The following is a 21,519-nucleotide window of genomic DNA, read 5'->3' on the forward strand; positions in this document are numbered from 1 at the left end:
ACGGACGTCAGTTACTGTCGAGTGATGACCGTCATGATAACCGTCCGTTTCCTATCTTATGGCTAGTAACGGACGTCAGTTACTGTCGTCAGTTTCCAGCTCTAATGCGCGACCGTTTCTGTCCGTTGTTCTTCTCCCTTCTTCTGACCGTCTATAAGAATGGAGAGGGAGGGCTCTTCCAGTCACGCGATTTATCTCACGCGAATTGCAAACAACACATTCCCGTCCCATCTTCTGCGAGCACAGAGAGAGTGGGAGAGCAGGCCTCCGAAATCACCGACCGCAGAGATACACTTGCACGGGTGTGCGGGCGATCAGATTTTTGGGGAGCGTCTTCGCGACTGCTCGCGTGATCGTCCACAGCTTGCTGTTCGTCGCCTTCCCAAGTTGACGCGTGCTGCTGTTCTTCTTCCCGGCGACCGTTCGAGGGACTGCACTGCGTACATCTTCCTGCACCGACTTCGTACGGCTACATCGAACAAACACACGAGATGTCTCGTGTGAATGGAGCCACTGGTGCCTTGAGCATCGGTCCCTCCGCTGGGTACACTCTGTTCTTCGTATTTATGCATGTTTCATTGCTGTTTACTGCTTATGCGAGTAGTTATACACACATGCACATACATGTCATCACATATATCGCACTGATTATCTGGATTAAATTAAAACTAAAAATGACTAACTTTCTAACAGGGGGCCAGTAGAAGAATAGAGGATGCGTACAGTGACATAGGCATCCAAGTTCATGCGCAGTCGGCAGATCTAGAGGACGTATATATGTGATGGAATAAATGGGGTTGCTCCAATATTTTTTTTTTGAAATTGTCTTGAACAAAACTTAAAAGTCCTATATGTTCATGTGAGCAAAGAGGAGTCAAAATCTTTAACCTTTCCTTGCTTTGGGTTTAATCTTTAATCTTACCATGAAGCACAGGGATTCCTCCAAGGTCCTCACAATGAAAAAAATTAATGGGCCCCACTACAGTTCCTTGTCCCTGTGCGCCTACAGCGCCCTCCATGCCACATGTTGGTCCTGCGCTTATCTTTTTTAATCTTTCCCTCCTCTGTGTTCATCAATTGATGAGCTGAAAGAGGACGTAGGTCTAATGGCATTAGACTGTCTCCAATAGAATGTGGAAAATAGGGAACACAGAACTGTATATGACACTGTTTATAGAGAGAAGTTTGAAATATGGGATGAGATAAGGGATGTGAAGGGGGTCTGCTAGAAATAGTCTTTACACACACCGTGGACTGAACCTCTCTAAGTGTCTACATGTTGGCTCTCATTCTTGCCAGGTTCATCATGACCATCGACCTGGAATGTGCCCCTCCTAACTCTCTCTTTTTTGTACTCTATATACACTGATATTGTTACGCATCGATAATAGTAATTTAAGGTCATGAGTTTGCTAACCACTTTGCCCACCAAAGATATATTGGAAATCAACATAGGGATTTCTCATAACAACACTTTGTCCAATTCATAAGGCTATGGAGCAAACCGAGAAAATCAAACTTGAGGCCAAATGTTCGGAACACCATTTCCTAGAAATTAGAGAAGGATATGCAAGTGTTCATAGACAGGAGCGACACCGCATAGTACTTGCCTGGTGCATGGGCACCAGGGTGTATCAAGAATTTCTTCATAAATTGTGTAATATTCATCATATATCACAAGAAAATTCACAAGCTCCTTAAGTAGTGCACCACCTTCATTGTTGTGCTAGCTTCTCCTCTTTTCGTGGGTTTAGCCTAGGATGCAAAATTCATAGGAGCAATATTGGCCAACTTCAAATCCCGTCTTTGGCACTTCTGAAGTTTTTCTAACTCGCCATTTAAAATAGAATGAGGGCTTCGAATAGACTACAAGCGCACATGTGGTAAAACTCTAGAAACTATCACTATGTCGACAATCATAAAAAACAGGTCTCCACCTATTCAAGGGTGTAGATTCACCAAGTGACTTTAGGGATGGGTAGCAAACTAGATAATAAATGTTAATCTACACCCAAATTCCTAGATCATATTGATGTGGTCCTAGCGTTGATAGACAGAGCTTACGACTGCTCATCATTCTTAGCTAGAAATTATAAAAAAAGAAATGTAAAGTTTTTGGAATCGATTCAACAAATTGTAGAGTGCTACATAAAATCAAATAAGAAGTAAGGAGCTTCATTTTTAGCAGTTTTTAGTTGTTTATCTATTGTTGTGCGTGTTTTCTTTCTTTCTTTTGGTTTGAGTGTCTCTACACAACGTTTTGTACAAGATCCTTCTTTGGTTCTCCGTATTTTTAATAGAACAAACAACTCACCTACAAGTTTGTTTCAAAAAAAAAGATATTGCATGGTTTTATGAAATGAAATGCTCTAGATGGAGTTTCACTTAGTTTCCAACACATGAGAGGATGAAATAAAATATTGTAAGTGGAGTGTGTCATAACCATGAGCATTGTGTGTTCATCTAGATGAAATTGATCTCCTATATCTTCTCATAATTGATGTGTCATGTCATCTTTGTTGATGTATTGCCTGATTCAAAATGAACGAAACTCCCTTTTTTGTTGATGTGTTACCTCATTAAAATGAATAAAACTCTAGCTATGATTAGCCTTAAGGCTAAAGAAGTAGATCAAATGGACTTAATAAATTTCAGTTATAATGCAATAAACATGAATGAAACTCCCACTATAATCAACCTTAAGCTAAAGAAGTACATGAATGAACTTAAAATACTTTTCATTTATAACGCTGGGAGGAAAACGAATCGTCTATTATATAAGATAGGTAGATTAAGTAGAGTCAAGGAAGAAATAGCAAGGGTAGAGTTTATAAGAACAATACCCAATGTTAAAAACCACATATAATTTCTATGTGTGTTAGATTATGTAGATATTGCACATAAAACCAAATTTTTAATTAATATTTTAAGTTTGTTATTCAATAACACATTTTTTCTCTATTATCCACCTATCGCATCACTTTATGTTATTTTTGGAATATTGGTATTTTTGCAGTTTTGAAGCAATAGTATGGCATTTAATAATACTGTAGTATTGGAAGCCAAAAAAGTGTTTAGTTGCTACAGTTAAAACAAAAAATTAATACCATGATCTACTCCAAAACCATGATATTTTTTGAAGTTTTTAAAACTCCACTTAGGATCTCGTTTTTTCTTCTATTCTCTCTATGCATACTTTGGTTTTCCAATAAAACCAAACATATATCAGTTTTAAGCAATAATGTAATAATATTGATGTTTGCATTGGAGAGGTAGTGTCGAGTAGTGTCTTGGGTTGGCACTGTTCTTAAGTATGTACAACCCTATTTAATACACTGTCTCTAAATCTCTAAGATATTAAATAAAAAATACGCCAAGTAGCTTTTAAGACACTGTAGGAGCTGTTTTTAAATCAGGCAAATACTCCAAGTCAGACTGAGCAGTGCTCGGTGGTCGCCTGCTCGATCGGCTCACATTCACGGTAGGCTGAGCTGAACAACTCACAACTACCACCACCCGGGAGTAATTCAATGCTCCCTGGATCCTAGGGGTCAAGGCAGGCGGCAGCATTCCGTGATCATGTCGAACGACGCAGGCACTCAGCAGGTAGCCTATATAACACCGCCACCGCCACATACACCACCACACAGCGCAACATTTTGCCAAGATCCAAGAGATTTCTCTGTGTTTTCACGCACAAGGATCGTGCCCCGGCCAGCCCCAGCTGGTAGCGTTGCTTCTCGATCTTGCGATTGTTAGCTAGCTTGCAAGGTCAAGGACGGGCCGGCGATGGTGAACCTGGTGGAGGCGCAGAAACCGCTGCTGCACTTCCTGGTCAGGAGGGCCGGGCTGCGGCAGCACGCCGTCGACGTCGATGGCGCCGGCACGGTGATGACCTTCTGGGTGCCCAAGGACAAGGTTCCCAAGGAGAAGGGCACCGTGCAGGACATCACGGGCTCCGGTCCAGCTACGGCCGAGGCCGCCGCCAGCAAGGTACCGGCCGCTCCGGCGGCGGCGAAGGAGGGCAGCAGCAGCAGCAGGCCCGCCGTGGTGCTCGTGCATGGCTTCGCCGCCGAGGGCATCGTAACCTGGCAGTTCCAGGTACGCTACTCGATGGACCGTTGCAAGACAGTGGTGCCGTACAGATTCGTATACATGGGTTCGTTCGTTCATTCGTGCGGTAGTGTGCAAATAATAGAAACACGTACATGCATGCGCAGGTCGGCGTGCTGGCGAAGCAGTACGACGTGTACGTGCCGGACCTGCTCTTCTTCGGGGGCTCGACGACGCCGTCGACGGACCGGTCCCCGGGGTTCCAGGCGGAGTGCCTGGCGGCCGCGCTGCGGAAGCTGGGCGTGGGGGCGTGCACGGTGGTGGGGTTCAGCTACGGCGGGATGGTGTCGTTCAAGATGGCGGAGGCGCACCCGGACCTGGTCCGGTCGCTGGTGGTGTCGGGGTCCGTGGTGGCCATGACCGACTCCCTCAGCGAGGCGACGCTGGAGGGGATCGGCGTGAAGTCGTCGGCCGAGCTGCTGCTGCCGGAGTCCGTCAAGGGGCTCAAGGCGCTGCTCTCCGTCGCTACCTACCGGAAGCTCTGGTTCCCCGACCGCCTCCACAGGGACTACCTCGAGGTATCTCTCTCTCTCTGTCTATATATCCTCCTCGCCTGTCGGAGCTAGCTAGCTAGCGGAGCGGCCTGCAGCGAGTAACGTACAGAAGCTGATCTGTGGTGGTCTGTGTGCATGCGCGCATCGGCATCGGCATCGCAGGTGATGTTCACCAACCGCAAGGAGAGAGGCGAGCTGCTGGAAGGTTTGGTGGTCAGCAACAAAGACGCCACCGTGCCCGTCCTGCCCCAGGTTTGGCCACCGCTCCCGCTCTACTATTATCACTAACCTCTACGGGGCCGGGGCCGGCTCGCCGTCGCCGGGATGGTCGTTATATATTTTCCACGAAATTGACGGAGCATGTCTCTGAGTGAATTGTACGCACTCATGGGCATGGCATGGTGGTCATGGCTTTCCATTTCAATCCTAGCCTGAACAGTGAGTGAAGTAAGCATTAATTGTCTCCGACGAATCACTGTACGCGGAACAGGGGAGTTTTTTCTCAGCAAGTGCATGGCGCAGTCTGCGGCGTCAATGCAATAGTACTGAGGCTTCTGTTTGCGCGCGTTCATTGAATCCTTGTTTGCCGAAATGGCGACTGCGCCGGCCCCGGCTGCACTTGCCATTTGCCAAGCAGCAATCAGGTTCACATGAATGGAGCGGACCCCCATTTGAATCCTTCTAGGCACATCAATCATTCGCTCCCTTGGTAGAGAAACGAATGATCTATTATATACTCCGCTGTTTCTTTTTAGTTATCGCTAGATAGTACAAAATTGAACTATCCAGCGATAACTAAAAAGAAATAGAGGGGTTACAACGGGAGTATATATAGGCGATACCGATACTACTGTGTGCGATGCATCCGAATTTATTTATTTTTCAATGTCGTCCGCTTCTCCGCCACAAAAACAAAAAATTACAATATGAGATTCCCCGCTTGCATTGCTGTGCAGAAAATACTCCTGTTGTGGGGAGAGAACGACAACATCTTCAACATCGAGCTCGCCAAGACAATGAAAGAGTAAGACTCTGAACCGCGCGTGCATCATACAGGCATACGCCGCATACATGAGCCAAGCTGACCTCCGGCCGGACTTGGATTTTCAGGCAGCTCGGCGAGAAGACGACGCTGCAGAGCATAAGCAAGGCCGGCCACCTGGTGCACCTGGAGAGGCCCTGCGTCTACAACCGGCTCCTCAAGGAGTTCCTGGCGTGCGTCACGGCTACCGAAACCACCAACAAGGAGTGACAAGGGCAGCTGGAAGGAGTTGGCCGCCTACATTTGCCACGAGTTCTGTCTGTTTCGAAATAACGAGAGAGAACGGACGACACTTCCACCACCCAATATGTCTATTGTATTGTTGTTGTTTGAGAAAGATTTTCTGCCACGTGCCTAAAGTGCAAGAATCAACGTTTAACCCATATAAATATGTACTAATAGTTTTAAAAGCAGGTATTCAATGAGCTATATATTATTATTTACAAACATGATCACGTGGTGTTTATATGGTTGATTTTATCTATGTACTTTAAGTGGTTGAGAAAAAGGTTAAGACGTGCCACATATATAGGGCTGGAAAAAAAGCTCGAGCTCGACGAGCTGGCTCGGGCTCGCAGCAGCTCGGCTTGGCTCGGACCGGCTCAACGCTCCGAACGAGCCTGAGCCGAGCCTGTTTTTCTGGCTCGTGAAAATAACGAGCCGGCTCGCGTGGCTCGACCCAACAACAATTCGTTACATAAAATCTTAATTAGCATATAATATTAATACCGAGTAGACAATTAATTTATGTTATTTGAGATTACTATACAAAATAATCTATTTTATATATTATATTAGTGCACTACTACAGGTATCCTCTATACAGGCGGTCCGGTTAGCCTCTACACAGGCGGTTCCAGGAACCGCTTGTGGTGCACCGCCTGTGATGTAAAACAACATCACAGGCGGTCAATCAAAAACCGCCTGTGATAGTCACACATCACAGGCGGTCCGGTTTAAAAGAACCGCCTGTGATAGTCACACATCACAGGCGGTTTTTGTTATAAGCCGCCTGTATTTCCCAGATTCATATACAGAAGCAGATTCATATATATTTTCCAGATTCATATACAGAAACAGAATTAATAACAGCCTGTGATTCAAACACAGATTCAGCAGGTTCCATAAACAGATTCATCATACAAAAATTCAAACATCCCCATATACATACACAGATTCATCCACATATATAGCAAGTTCCATCATACACAGATTTATACACATCAAGTTGCATAACAACTCAACATCTCAAAGTTCCATAGACAACTAAACATCTAAAGTTCCTAACTAAAGACCTAAACACTGTGTGATATTGTGTACAAACTTAGTTCTGGGAATTTTTGCAAATTTCCATTTACATTGTAGAATAGCCCTTGTTGATGAAGAACTTCACGGCGCATAAAGTAAAGCAAGTCTCTTACAACCTTAGCCACGCCGGTGGAAACCATATCTCTTTCTAACCATTCAGCATTGATCTTAGATTTAGGAACCTGCAATGAAAGCAAAAAGCAATCGATGCTAAGAGTAATGTGATGAGCAACAATATAACATAAAAATTGCAATATAGACAATGATAGCGAACTTACATCCTCACGATTGACCATGTAATGGAAGGTGACACGACACCATTCGCATACATAATAACCGCACAGGACAGTACCCGGAGGTTGTTTGTCACCATATGGAAATAATGATATTGACAAATTAGGCTTGTCCTCTGGATGTTCGCCGCCAAGATCTTTCCAATAAAAACGGTATGCACTGCATATAAGAATAGCATTGTGAGATTAAGAATACATTTGTTAAGATGTAATAAGTACAAGTGTGCAATAATAATCATACTTCTCTAAAATCTTCAAGAAGTCATTATACGTAGCCTTTTCCATTCTCAGTGAGTCGAAGACCACGACTTTACCATCCTTTGGCCAGATCATGATACAAATGTAGTGGTCACTATATAGACATAGACGAAAACACATGTTAATATCACGATTGCCATAATTTATAGTTCAAAATTAAACCATGTCGATAACTTACTTAAAGTGGTGCGGAGCTATTATTAAGTCCTTGCCATGTTGTACATGATTGTACATGGCTCGTCCAATGTATGCCGCCATTACCTTCATTTTCTTTCTCTGATTCTGTTTGACGGCTTTCTCAAATTCAGCATCGTCCAAGTCTTTGTATTCTTCTCCTTGCCTCCGAGCAACTACTTTGTAGCGAGCTTGGGATATCATCAACGGGTCAAGAAACCCTGTCTTAAGTTGTTTCTTCTTATCATCCATGTATTGCATCCTACGTGTAATAGTGTTAATCGTTAGACTCTCGTTTATGTGTGCGTGTACAAAACTAACAAATATGAAAGTTTAGAGGTACTTACAAGCAGAAGAGGGTTAAGTAGTTCGTTTCCATCCTTTGTCGGTGGTACAACGACCAGAGATCGTCAAAGAATAAATGCCGCACAGGATTTATATGATCATTGCTCCAAAATGCATCTTCTGGCACAACAAATGTGAATTCCTCGAGTTTGTATTTGTTGCTAGCCACCATGTACCACTCGTGCATTCTAATCTCCGGAGTCGACAACTTAGAAAGTTGCACCGTCGTTAAGAACGGCCTCCCATTCACAAATTTAGGAGGAACATCCTCCTTCTTGTATACCGAGATATTGGTTTTAAGACGTAATGATTCTCGAGTATGAATCATTCCATCTTCTTCCCATACTTCGAAATTGTCTATTTGGGCCGGCCGTGTGCCTACTCCATGAGATGCTGATACTGCTTTTGATTGATTAGTCATAACTCTCTGCAATTTATGCAGGTAGCGTGCCACTGATTCTGACGGTTTCTTGACATCGTCTGTGGCGATTCGCTTATGAATCTTCTTTGAAATAGTTGGCCCTTCAACATTGGTGCCAACCTTTGGTTCCTTTTTTATGTTGACGTCGACATTCTGAGGAACAATTTTGTCTACGCCCCCCTCGTCGAGTTCCTTCGCAAGAGGCGATATGATTGTTTCAACGATTTTTTTGGAGGTCGGTGTCATATCTTCCTGCACCATGGGGTGTGGAATGATCGAACTAGCTTTTTGTTGCATTGGTGTTGAATTCGGCTCATCACCAAACTTGATGTCGCGTCGATGCCAAAGGACCAACTCGTTAATTGCCTCATGCAAAGTTATGATCCCCTCAACTGGAAAATCTATCTCCCAATCTTCACAACCATTGTCTGTGATTTCTAGAACTTCGACCACAGCATAGTGTGGCGGGACAGGATTGTCCTTGTAGTTAACAAGTCCTGGTTTTACCAAACCAGTAGCAGCTTGCTTTGTTTTTGTCCCAGATCGATTGATTGGAATATGAAGAAAGCAAGGCTTGTCCTCAACAATATCGTCTACAGGGTACTTGGTCAAGTCTTGCACAGATCCAACGCTGCTAGGGACTATAGGTGGACTCATGTGGCTTGGCTTGAGTTCAAATGATATGCATTCTGTTTTTTTCATTTTGTTCATCACGTCATTAATAGCCTTTTGTACCCTTTCATCAATAGTCTCTTCAAGGGTCCTTTTCGACTTCTCGTGTTTCCTATATGACGACGCATACTCTGGAAACGCCTCTCTCTAGGAAATCTTAGAAGAGATTCCCCGAGCCCGTCCAGTGTGTTTAGGATTGCCTAGGGCTGCAGTTAGTATGTCATTCTCCCTCCGAGGCTTAAATTCTCCTTTTTTCTCTTATCTGCATATTCTTGAATTTTTGACGAAACTTCGCCTACCAATTCTGGATGCACAAGTTTGCCGTCCTCACTCAAACCTGCTCGACCTAAGATCCAACGAATAGCTCTCTCATCGATATCTTTTAATATTGGGTCCAAAGTGCCGTTAGTTATAGCTTCCTCGATAATCTTGTTCCACTGCACAACTTTATGGTGATATCCGCTTGACCCCAGGCGATGGGGGTGTTTGTTCATCTTCGCTCTCTGAGAATTAGTTTCGCCCAGTTCTTTGGCCTTCAGTTCGGTCTTCTGACGAACAAATTCCTCCCACTGAGCTTGAGTGATTTTCCCTATTTTCTTGGGCGGAGGAACCTTATTCTTCTTAACAAAGTCCCTATTCATCTCGGCCTTCCACCCACGAAACATCTTGGCCATAGCAGAGAGCATCGACTTCCTTACTGCATCCTCTGTGCCTTTTGGGAACTTGAATGACTCAGACAACTTAGCCCATAGCTTGTTGCGGGTGTCTTCATCTAAATCCTTCCATTTTTGAAGTGTGATTGGCACTATATCTCTAACAGTAGCCCCGCAGGAATTTCGAAACTTTGTAACCACGTCAAGTGGTTCTTCAGGAAACCCCTCTGCATTTAGTTTTGTTACATACATAACTGCACCTACTTTCATCTGATTTGGACCTCGTCGCCCTCGTTTCCGCTTATGTGAAACGGATGATTCAGGCATCGGAGCATCCTCCGTGTTTCGTGTAGAAGATGCATCCTCTTTCTTCTCTTCATTTGAAATCTATATAGTGAAAAAATTAATGGCCTTTCATATATGAACATTATTTTACAATATAGTCCACATATTTCTATTTACCTCTTCATCATTGGGAATATAGTCGGCATCAAGCTCATCTGATGTTTTTTTCTTCCTTGGAGGTATAGGAGTACAAGGATTGTCGTCACTAGTACTATCCTCCCCGCTCCCTTCACTGGAGCTGCTCGTTGTCTGCCATTCAAGTTTGGTCGCGTCTTCATCAACTTTGTTAGACGCACCGGTGCAGACCACATCCATACTAGGCTGCTCGTTGTCTGTCATTCAAGCTGGTTCCATCAATAAAGGGATATACTGTTAGTGTGATATACTGCCATTCAACTTGGAGAAAAGGCACTTTCCAATGCAGTTAGACAGAGAAGGCATGGCTGTGATGTTATAATGCTGAAGGACCCCAAGAAGAGATTATGCCCTATAGTCTACCACCTCTCGTTATTTGTGGGCTTCACCGAGGGCGGGAAACATTTGGTGACATCAAACGACCTTCGGGTTGGGGACGTCTGCGAGCTTGTTAAGGGGCCAGACGATGGTGAGCCGGTGTACTCTGTCCGGATGTGTGGTCACAAAATTTAAAGCCGCCCCGGCTTCATCTGTGCGCTTCTCTTCTCTTATGTCGGCTACTAAGATCACTTAGCGACCCACCTAAGAGAAGAGAAGCACACACATGCAGCCGGGGCAGCTTTTAATTTTGTGACCACACATCGGGACATAGTACACCGGCTCAACATCGTCTGGCCTCTTAACAAGCTCGCAGACGTCTTCAGCCCGAAGGTCGTTTGCTATCACCAAATGTTTCCAGCCATCGGTGAAGCCCACAAATAACGGGAGGTAGTAGACTACAGGGCTTAATCTCTTCTTGGGGTACTTCAGCATTATAACATCACAGCCATGCTGAAGGACCCCAAGAAGAGATTAAGCCCTGTAGGACCCCAAGAAGATATTAAGCCCTGTGGACTACCACCTCCCGTTATTTGTGGGCTTCACCGAGGGCGGGAAACATTTGGTGACATCAAACGACCTTCAGGCTGGGGACGTCTGCGAGCTTGTTAAGGGGCCAGACGATGGTGAGCCGGTGTACTCTGTCCGGATGTGTGGTCACAAAATTTAAAGCCGCCCCGGCTTCATCTGTGCACTTCTCTTCTCTTATGTCGGCTACTAAGATCACTTAGCGACCCACCTAAGAGAAGAGAAGCACACACATGCAGCTGGGGCAGCTTTTAATTTTGTGACCACACATCCGGACATAGTACACCGGCTCACCATCGTCTGGCCCCTTAACAAGCTCGCAGACGTCTTCAACCCGAAGGTCGTTTGCTATCACCAAATGTTTCCAGCCATCGGTGAAGCCCACAAATAACGGGAGGTGGTAGACTACAGGACTTAATCTCTTCTTGGGGTCTACACACTTAAGATTGTAGGAGCTAGTGCTCAACTACTAGCATCTATAGATATGGACACAAGTCCAAATTTGGTGCTACTCGGCACCATCGATATCACTAGAAAAAAAAATACATCAAAGAGATACACTTCCCAATAGTACTCGAAGATAGTTCATTGACTTGACACTCTCTAAGAGGTTCATACAAAATACATTATCTCTAAGAGTGAAACCTACGATACTCATATCGTGTTGTTTAGGACTAAACATCAACAACCCCTTGACTGGTCGCTATCATACTCAATTCCAAAATATTTTTCCAATATGTCGGCTTGAGTAAGGAGATCTGGGCATGGGAAAGAATGGTTGTGTAGTGTGCGTCGATGGAACTACTTCCATGTACCTTAAATCATCCAAGAAGTTGGTGTTCATGGGACACAGACGGTTCTTGATGAAGCAGCATAAGTACCGAAAGATGAAAGAGGAATTTAACAATCAACTGGAAAGTGAAGGTGCACCAAAGCCTTATAGTGGGAAACTTGTTTTTGAAATTGTAAAGAACATTCATGTTGTATTCGGAAAGGGAAAAAACAAAGGAGAAAAGAGAAAGAGAACTGACCCTTCAACTTACACAACTTTCAAGAAGCAATCAATATTTTTCAAGTACCTCCCATACTGGAAGGATATGGAAATTTGCCACAGCATTGATTTGATGCATGTAACAAAAAATGTTTTTGACAGCATCATTGGAACCTTGTTGGGCATGCCGAGTAAGACAAAAGACGGACTTAAATCACGCAATGATCTAGTAGATCTTCAAATCAGACCGGAACTTCATCCAGTGGATAGTGGCAAAGGGAAGCCTTACCTCCCCCCAGCTAGCTACAACTTGTCAGTTGAGGAGAGAACAAAGATTTGCAAATGTTTGCGTGGGGTCAAAGTGCCCACAGGTTTCTCATCCAATATCAGCAGACTAGTCAGGATGAAGGACTTGTCTCTATTTGGCTACAACTCTCATGACTGTCATGTGATGATGACGGTGTTCCTCCCAATTGCGGTAAGAGCCCTCAAAACAGAGCATGTCAAAGTTGTCATCACACGCTTGTGTTACTTTTTCAATGCGGTTTCACAAAAAGTAATAGCTTTAGAAGACTTGGACTATCTAAAGGCATACATCATCGAGACTATGTGCAAGCTTGAAATGTGTTTTCCTCCATCATTTTTTGATATGCAAGTACACCTAATCATACATCTCGTGGATCAGATAAAAATATTAGGGCCACTATATTTACATCATATGTTTCAGTTGGAGCGATACCTGGGAGTATTAAAAGGTTATGTGCGAAATCGCGCTCACCCAGAGGGTTCAATCATGGAGGGATACACTACAGAAGAAGTGATTGAGAGCTGTATAGATTACATCAGTGACGGAACAATGATAGGTGTGCCTGTACCTAAACATGAGGGTAAACTATGTGGGAGAGGGAGAATGGGCAAGAAAACTTTTCGCGTTGAGGATTACAAGCTAGTACATTGTGCTCATGGTAGTGTACTACAACATCTCACGATAGCCGAGCCTTACATAGAGGAACACCTGAATGAGCTTCGTAAAGAAAATCAGAACCGCACAGAGGACTGGATCATGAGGGAGCACAAACATCGTTTCAGCGAATGGTTAATGGACAAAAACATCCCATTCGGAGACTCTTCGGATGAGAAAACAATGAAGAATTTGGCTTCTGGGCCATCGTGTTTTGTGACATCATGGCAAGCATATGACATCAATGGGTACACATTCTACACTAAATCAAAAGACATGAAAAGTGTTGCACAAAATAGCGGTGTTCGTATCGATGCTTTTGACCTACATGGACAGAAGACCACATATTTTGGATTCATAGAGGAAATATGGGAACTTGATTATGGCCCAAGCATGAAAATACCCTTGTTTAAGTGCCAATGGGTACAACATCCCGTGGGGGTGATAGTGGATAACTACGGACTCACACTGGTAGACTTAAAGAAAGTAGGATATAAAGATGACCCGTGGGTTCTCGCCGAATGTGTTGCACAAGTGTTCTATGTACTCGATCCAGCAGATGAGAAGATGCATGTAGTTATTTCTGGAAAGCAAAAAATTGTTGGAGTTGAGAATGTGGGAGACCAAGATGAGGAATACAATAAGTATGAAGAGATGTTCGTCTTTAACGGTCCAGAGAGAATCAAGCGTGTGGAAAAGAAAATTGATAAGAACTTAAAGCCATACATGCGGAAAAATGGTAGTTCATGAAAAATTGTATGAATCAAATTGTATTTGTTATCATGTATGATCGACTATGAATTGTGGTTGCCAATTAATTTAAAATCTCTCTAGTTATCTATGTGTGCTATTATAATTCATTTAAATTGTATTTGCATATTATTGTTAAAAATTAAATATTAATTCATTTAAATTGTATTTGCATATTTCTGTTAAAAATTAAAATTATTTTCATATTTAAATTGTATTTTCATAATTTTACAATCACAGGCGGTTTTGTCTTAGGGTCCGCTTGTGAAAAGGATAGAGCATCACAGGCGGTCCTAAACAAAAACCGCTTGTGATACTATTACATCACAGGCGTACTAAACCGCCTGGGACATCACAGGCGGTTTTCTAACCGAACCGCCTGTGATGTAAAAATCCTACCGCTTGTATAGAGCCAAATTGTACTAGTGGTGATATATCTATTTTACTAATTTAAAATATGTTATTTAAAATATTTTTAAGATTTTATATTGTAATTTAGAGAGCAGATTTAATTTTATGCCTAGGCTCGTTGGCTTGGCGAGCCGGCTCGCGAGCCAGGAGCGAGCCGAGCCGAGCCGCTTTTTCGAGCTCGGGGATGGGCGAGCCAAGCCGAGCTCAGCTCGTTACATGAGCGAGCCTCAGCGAGCCGAGCCCGGCTCGGCTCGTTTCCACCCCTACACATATATGCCGCCCGCCACTACCGAGCGAGGCATGGCATATGGCGAGGCGAAGCACAAGTTTTAAAACGTAACGTAAGAAGTTTGACTTCTGATCTCCTACATCTTTTTAGTCTTTGTTTGGATATTCTAGTATTGACCTTAATCCATATATGTTGAGGTGGATTACGATATAAATTAGTTTAAGTTACATCCCAATCCACCTCAATACACGTGGATTGGGTCAATACTATAGTACTCAAACTAGGCCTTAGGGTGTTTGGTTGAACGTACAAGGGGTGGAAGAGGGCGCCCACATTTTATATAATGTTTGAATGAGAGTCACACATGGTGATGTGAATATCGAAGTAATTTTTGGTGACGGCGTGATTCAAAAAAAATGAGGAGACAGTGTCGCCTCCGCCTCATCCTACTTTAACCTCAAATCAAACACATCCTTAATTCTCCCGTCATCTGATCTCTCGTGGCTGCTCAGGTCTCCTAATAACTCATCTATATAAAGCTCTATCATATCCTGTTATATGCTCTTAACTCACTTCCTTGGGTTTCAGATGTTAGCCAAGCACAATGTTCTTAGTTCTTACGTGCACAAGCAGTACTAGGAGAGTAGGCCTCCGAATCCACTATCGTCCAACTTTTCACTAGCTCGGGTGAAGGACGGTAATAATGCTTTTTGGAGTGTCGGCGATATGACTGCAAACTTCCTTCTCTTCTTCCTGGTGTTGAGCTCTGTCTTCTTTCCCGACACGGTGACCTACTGCATCGAGTGGAACGACTCTATCAAAGTGATACGACGTCTACTATTGGGTATGCTTCTTCTTTTCGGTGGCTTCAAATCGTGTCTCTCTAATACGTTCATGTTCATCATGTTATTTATATTCACAAGTGCACATTTCTCTTATCGCCAACTTTTAGTATTACTTTTCTAGACTAAATTGTAACTAAAAATATCTAATTTTGTAACAATCAAAAAATGTGATAAAGTTTTTTAGTAGCTGGTTTTGCCAGTACGCTGAAACTAAATGTTTTTTAGGGAAGAACTCACTGTAAACGGTGTAGTTATAGATGTACAACATGGTTAACCCCTATGCATTGTTATTTTGTCTTCCAACCTAGAGTATCTCGACCACTCTACTGAGCAGGAGTGTGTGTTCTAGAATGTTGACACTATACTATATTTAAGGGGCAGTAATTAATGTGCTAGGAGATAGTTGGTGCATATTTAAGTGTTCTACTTATAAGGTTGCCCCATGTCTAAACTGATAACGACTTAGTGACGAAAAGCGTTACAATCTCATCGTGATTTGATAAAGATGCGCTTCCACTTATTGTGATCGATAGGGACTCTTAAAGGAGGTCAGGTCCTGTCGTCCTTACAAGGCAATGGATCGGATTTCGACGAAACATTCGCGCACACTTATGTGGTCGTGCCCTTCGTCCAGACAAGGTGAGCGCACGTGTGTGGACTCACCACTTACCTTCTCACCTCCACGTACCGCTTATATATGGAATTATAGTCTACTCATTTACACTAGTAGTGTATGACTAATAGTTCCATCATTCCTTTGCTACATGGGTTTTTGAGATTTATTTGAAATCAACTGAAATTCTATATAAGCCAAGTGTAAACATTCCAAACAGTACACACATGTTACATGCTTCTCGCGCTGCTCAACTGGGGTCGCTTCGAGCACGACATGTGTCCATTCGGCTCGGGACCTTACAGAACCTTGCCTATAATTGTCCAAACGGGCGGTCCGGCCTGACCCGGGCTCGTTAGGTCTAAAGGCTAGGGGTTTTGAACTCACGACTTCCTAGTCCCAGTCTGAAAAACGCTATATGAAGGAGTTTAACCAGTAGAACTCTAGTGTGTTTGTTGTAAATAGTAAATATAAAATCTATATATATATATATATATTGTGTTTTATAAAATAAAAAATATATAATCTCGTCGGACCAGGCCGGCACTGTGGGCCAAGGCAGCGGACCAACCACGACATAACTCTCATGCCAAACCCGGCTCGACACTATTAAATAAGTCGTGTTTCGAGTCAGTCCGACAGGCACGACATATTTAACCATCTATAAACTTACCCTGAGCTTAAAAACCGATCTACAAGTCACCGAATCACCGGTCATCTCAGTGACGAGACTGCATGCTGCGTGGCCCATACACAGTCGAGAATTGTACGGCCGTTACCAATCCTTTTGCTTTCGCTTTCTTGCATGCTGCGTGGGGAAAAGGAACATTCTACGGAAAAAATAGCAAACTGCAGCTTCAGTTTTTATCGTCCATTCATAAAGAAGGGAGATGAACTGATGCATGGCATGGCATGGCTTCTCCGCAGTGCGCGCAAGACCACTCTCGTTTTGCTCCGGGCAATGTTCTCGTCCCCAAACCACTCCATCGGCCCATCTTGCTCGCAGGGAACCAAACACAAGAGGGCAGTCCCTCCTATATAAATGCAAGCGCGGGATGGATCGTATTCAACAGCGATCACGTCCTTGAGTCAGTAGAGCGGAGAGGGGAGTTAGAAAGATCAGCAATGGCGAAGTTTTCTAACAGTGCCATAGTTCTCCTAATGTTGCTCATCGCAGCATGGAGGACGACGCCGGCGATGTCCCATTTCAGGATGGGCAAGCCACCAGCCGAGCCGGAGCTGGACTACGGAGGCCGGTATGTACACCAAAAAAATCCCATCAATCCCTATATTATTGTCATGTAGATTGTTCATACCTTGACCTGCTATGCTTCATCCAGATATGACGAAGTAACTAATCTTTTTTTTCTTTTCATTTCTTTTCCCGGGGTTTAAATTTAATCAGGGTGAAGAATGAGAAGAAAACAGGCCCGTATGATCCAGAGTTTAAGAAGGCGGCTGGTGAGGCTGCACTCTTGATCAGGGCCAAGCAAGAGATGACGAAGCGCATGGTGAAACACATCGAGACCATCGCCTCCAGCGCGAAAATCGCGATCCACCTGAAGCTGGTGCTGTTGATCAAGTCGGCGGAGTTCATGAGGGCCATGGCCGGAGAGGTCGCGGACCAGATGTTCGTCGTCAGCCAGCAGCACGCCAGCGTCGCGGCCGCCGACATCGTGGCGGCGCTCAGGTTCCAGCAGGAGATCCTTAAGAAGGCCGCCGAACGCTGCAAGGCCATCTCCAGCGACGTTGCCATGGCACAGAAGATGAAGCATGAGATGCTCAAGGGCGTGGCGCACGACCTCTGCAATGTCGCAGGAAACATAGCCATCAGCATGTCATCGATGGCTGAGATGGCAATGAGTAATGATAATGCTCCATTGATACCGCCTTTTTCGTCAATTATCACTTTGAGGTTTATGGCTTTTTTAACACATGATGGAATGTAACATGATATTCTTGCTTGCATTGTAGGCGTGTCTGGTCGGGTAGTAGTTGGTGTCGATGTCAAAGTCCATACTGACATGGAGAGCCGAGCTCTGGCTAAAGTTGAAGCTGAAGCTGTCGCTGAAGCTCAAGCTCTAGACAAAGCCGAAGGCGAAGCCGTTGCTGGGGCTGAAGGAGAAGCTAAAAAAGGCAAGAGCGGCGGTGTCAGCGCTGGTGGCGACGCCGGAGGATATGCAGGTGGCAAAACCGATGCTGATGCAACTGCTTCTGGTGGCAAAATCGATGCCGGTGCTGGAGCTGGTGGCGATGCGAGCGTTTCTGGAGGCGCAAAGATAGGAGGTGGTGTATCTGGAGGCGCAAAGATAGGAGGTGGTGCGTCTGGAGGTGCAAAGGTTGGCTCTGATGTAGGAGGATCTGTTGGTGGGGGTGCTGACGTCAATGCTGGAGCTGGAGCTGGAGCTGGTGCTGATGCCGGTGTCTATACTGTTGCTAAGGGTAATAAGGCAGGTGGAAGTGATGCTAAGGCTGATATTTCGGGGGGTGCTAAAGCTGGTGGTGATGCTGGAGCAGATGCTAGCGCTGGTACCGGTGCTGGTGTAGGCATCTCCAAGAGTTTCACGATTGGCGGTGGCGTTGCAGGAAAGGCTGGCGGGAGTGGCAACGCTGAAGCTGGTGTCGATGCTGGTGTTGGAGGAAAGGCAGGAGAGAGTGGGAAGGCATATACCGGAGCTGATGCTGTTGTCTCCAAAGACGCCAAAGTTGGTGGTGGCGCTGGAGGAAGTGTGGGAGGGAGTGGCAATGCTGGCACTAGCGCTACCGTAGGTGCTGGTGTCTCAGGAGACGCTAAAGTTGGTGGTGGCGTCGGAGGAAACGTGGGAGGAAGTGGCAAGGCATATACCGGAGCTGATGCAGGTACAAGTGTTTCGAGCGGAGGATCTGCTGGCGCCGATGCGGGTACCGGTGCTACCGTGGGTGCTGGTGTCTCCAAAGACGCCAAAGTTGGTGGTGGCGTCGGAGGAAGTGTGGGAGGGAGTGGCAATGCCTATACCGGAACTGGTGCCGGCGTTTCTAGTGGAGGATCCTCCGGTGGCGCCGATGCTGGCGCTGGCGCTACCGTAGGTGCTGGTGTCTCGGGAGGCGCTAAAGTTGGTGGTGGCGTTGGAGGAAACGCGGGAGGAAGTGGCAAGGCGTATACAGGAACCGGTGCCGATGCGGGTGTTTCCGGTGGAGGATCCGGTGGCGTCGATGCTGGTGTCTCCGGAGGCGCCAAAGTTGACGGCAACATTGGAGGAAAAGCGGGAGGGAGTGGAAATGCATATACTGGAGCTGATGCAGGTACAAGTGTTTCAGGTGGAGGATCCGGTGGCGCCAGTGCAGGTACCAGTGCTACCGTGGGTGCTGGTGTCTCCGGAGGTGCCAAAGTTGGTGGTGGCGTAGGAGGAAATGCAGGAGGAAGTGGCAACGTCTATACTGGAACCGGTGCCGATGCAGGCGTTTCTGGTGGAGGATCCGGTGGCGCCGACGGTGGTATTGGAGCTAACATAGGTGCTGGTGTCTTCGGAGGCGTCAAATTTGGTGGCGGCGCCGGAGGAAGTGTAGGAGGAAGTGGCAGTGCTGCTGCAGGTGCTTCTGGAGGGAGTAAATCATCGGGGGGTGGCTCAGATTTTGGATATGGTTCAGCGAGCAAGGAGTTATAGAGGATGATGACCACTCACCACCGTAAGATCGATATGATCCGTCCCAAGGAATTTATTCCTGCCCTTTTTGTTATCGCGTGTTGTTTTATTACCACGCACCAGTCAATAGTGTGGAGGCAATATACATTGATTCCCCTTGACTGGACAATACAAAGATAACCTTATGTATTTCATTTTTGCTTACTTAACATTGCCATGTAAACCAGAATAGCTGAGGCTTATTCTCATGATAAACATGACATTTATTTTACGGCTTCATCTTGATATTATTGTTTTCTTCTTGTATTGTTTTCTTGAATGTCCACCCTCTTCAATCACCCCAAACGCACCACCTCGAAAATCTCAGGCAGACTATCTTTAAGCCTTGTGTGTAAAGCAACTAAGTGCACTACTAGGTAATCTAGCATACTACAAAATTTAAATTTGAGTTCCTGATTTGGAGCAAGTAAAGAGAAGAAAAAGACATCAGAATCAGACACCGAATATCAACAAGGGGTTATATATGTCTAGAGAAATGATCGGATTCGAACCACACCCTAATGTAAGAAGGGCGGGAGACACTGACAGCGTGTTTGGTTACCCGTACAACCATATCCAGACTCGCGGCGTGCTTTGACCGCGCGCAAGTGTGTGTTTGGTTGCCTGTACCTCCATCTGCGAGCCTGCACGCACGCGTCCAACTTAGTCTGATTTTTACCGTTCAGCGGCCTCACAGCCTGCATGCGTGGGGATGTGAAAAACGAGCTTCGCTCGCGGGCCAGGCCAGCGTGAGGCTGGAGCACTGGAGAGCAGCAACCAAACATGGGGTGAATGAAGCTTTCTAACCAGTAGAATATCATACTCAGGTGTTTTAACATTGAATATAAATTGTATATATGTGTATATGTTTTTTTTGTAAAATAAAAAATATATAATATAGTCAGGCAGGGCCAGCGCATATTGGTCGTGTTGTACCAAGACATATTGGATGGAGTAAACAACAACAACAGTTAGTTAAATAAAAAAATATTATGCGGAAAGCAGAGACAATCAATAAAAAAATCTTGAGATTTTTTTGGTGAATAGTTTACGTGGGTATTGTTATAAGCTGTCGCAACACACGGGCAACCAACTAGTTAGGCCTTAAAGACCACTATACCATGATCTCGACTGCCCCTGCGTCAGCTAGCAGGTATTAAGTTGCATGCACCAACCGATTCAACGCAAAAGCTTAAGCTGATAGGAGGAGGTGTGCAATTCATTTATATTATATTCTAACACTCCCCCTCACGTCGAGCCTCTTTTGGGTCTCTGACGTGAAATATAGGAGCGAGCAACAATTATTTTATTTAATTGTGCTAACCAGGATTCGAACTCGAAACCTCTGGCTCTGATACCATATTAAGTTGCATGCACCAACCAATTTGTCGGCGTTTCGACCCCGAGGGGTCCCTGGACCGACGAGTAAATTGTCGCCGTGTGTCCCAGCCCAGATGGGTCGGCGCGAGACGGAGCACGAAGGGGGAAGAAGAGAGGAGGGAGGCAGGCAAAAGGGGAAAACCCGCGGCCTTCGTGTTGTCCTGCGCCCAGGTCGGGTGCGCTTGCAGTAGGGGGTTACAAGCGTCCGCGCGGGGGAGAGCGAGGGACTCTACGCGTCGTCCCGTCCTCCCGCGCGGCCAACCTTTTCGTAAGAGAGCCCTGGTCCTTCCTTTTATAGGCGTAAGGAGAGGGCCCAGGTGTACAGTGGGGGTGTAGCAATGTGCTAACGTGTCTAGCAGAGAGGAGCTAGCGCCCTAAGTGCATGCCGTCGTGGCAGCCGGAGAGGTCTTGACACCCTGTTCATGTGATGTCGTGGCCGTCGGAGGAGCGCTGGAGCCTTGAGGAAGGACAGCTGTCGGGGCTGTCGAGTCCTTGCTGACGTCTCCTTGCTTCCGTAA

At 45.3% G+C, this 21,519-nt stretch overlaps 2 protein-coding genes across 2 annotated transcripts; both read left to right on the plus strand.

The window, feature by feature from the left end:
• The first annotated feature begins 3,644 nt into the window (after positions 1-3,644).
• LOC100283518 (uncharacterized) lies at positions 3,645-6,194 on the plus strand. The gene is made up of 5 exons (NM_001156418.2): positions 3,645-4,101; positions 4,221-4,631; positions 4,770-4,859; positions 5,564-5,631; positions 5,718-6,194. Exons 1-5 carry the CDS (start codon positions 3,790-3,792, stop codon positions 5,857-5,859), a joined length of 1,023 nt encoding a protein of 340 aa, NP_001149890.1. The 5' UTR covers positions 3,645-3,789; the 3' UTR covers positions 5,860-6,194.
• A 10,673-nt stretch (positions 6,195-16,867) lies between these two features.
• LOC100501396 (fibroin heavy chain) lies at positions 16,868-19,861 on the plus strand. Its single transcript, XM_008677081.3, has 3 exons — positions 16,868-17,215; positions 17,365-17,822; positions 17,934-19,861. The coding sequence occupies exons 1-3, from the start codon at positions 16,872-16,874 to the stop codon at positions 19,601-19,603; spliced, it is 2,472 nt and encodes an 823-aa protein (XP_008675303.2). The 5' UTR covers positions 16,868-16,871; the 3' UTR covers positions 19,604-19,861.
• The last annotated feature ends 1,658 nt before the right edge of the window (positions 19,862-21,519 follow it).

This window comes from Zea mays, chromosome 3, assembly GCF_902167145.1.
Source record: "Zea mays cultivar B73 chromosome 3, Zm-B73-REFERENCE-NAM-5.0, whole genome shotgun sequence".
In the NCBI taxonomy this organism is placed as follows: Eukaryota; Viridiplantae; Streptophyta; class Magnoliopsida; order Poales; family Poaceae; genus Zea; species Zea mays.

Excerpts from the sequence above, each read along its gene's own strand:
- LOC100501396 (XM_008677081.3), top strand. The coding sequence starts at position 16,872 with ATGGCTTCTCCGCAGTGCGCGCAAGACCACTCTCGTTTTGCTCCGGGC. Across the intron at positions 17,216-17,364 it reads GAGCTGGACTACGGAGGCCG|GGTGAAGAATGAGAAGAAAA; the intron begins GTATGTACACCA and ends AAATTTAATCAG. Across the intron at positions 17,823-17,933 it reads GATGGCTGAGATGGCAATGA|GCGTGTCTGGTCGGGTAGTA; the intron begins GTAATGATAATG and ends CTTGCATTGTAG.
- LOC100283518 (NM_001156418.2), top strand. The coding sequence starts at position 3,790 with ATGGTGAACCTGGTGGAGGCGCAGAAACCGCTGCTGCACTTCCTGGTC. Across the intron at positions 4,102-4,220 it reads TCGTAACCTGGCAGTTCCAG|GTCGGCGTGCTGGCGAAGCA; the intron begins GTACGCTACTCG and ends ATGCATGCGCAG. Across the intron at positions 4,860-5,563 it reads CCGTGCCCGTCCTGCCCCAG|AAAATACTCCTGTTGTGGGG; the intron begins GTTTGGCCACCG and ends ATTGCTGTGCAG.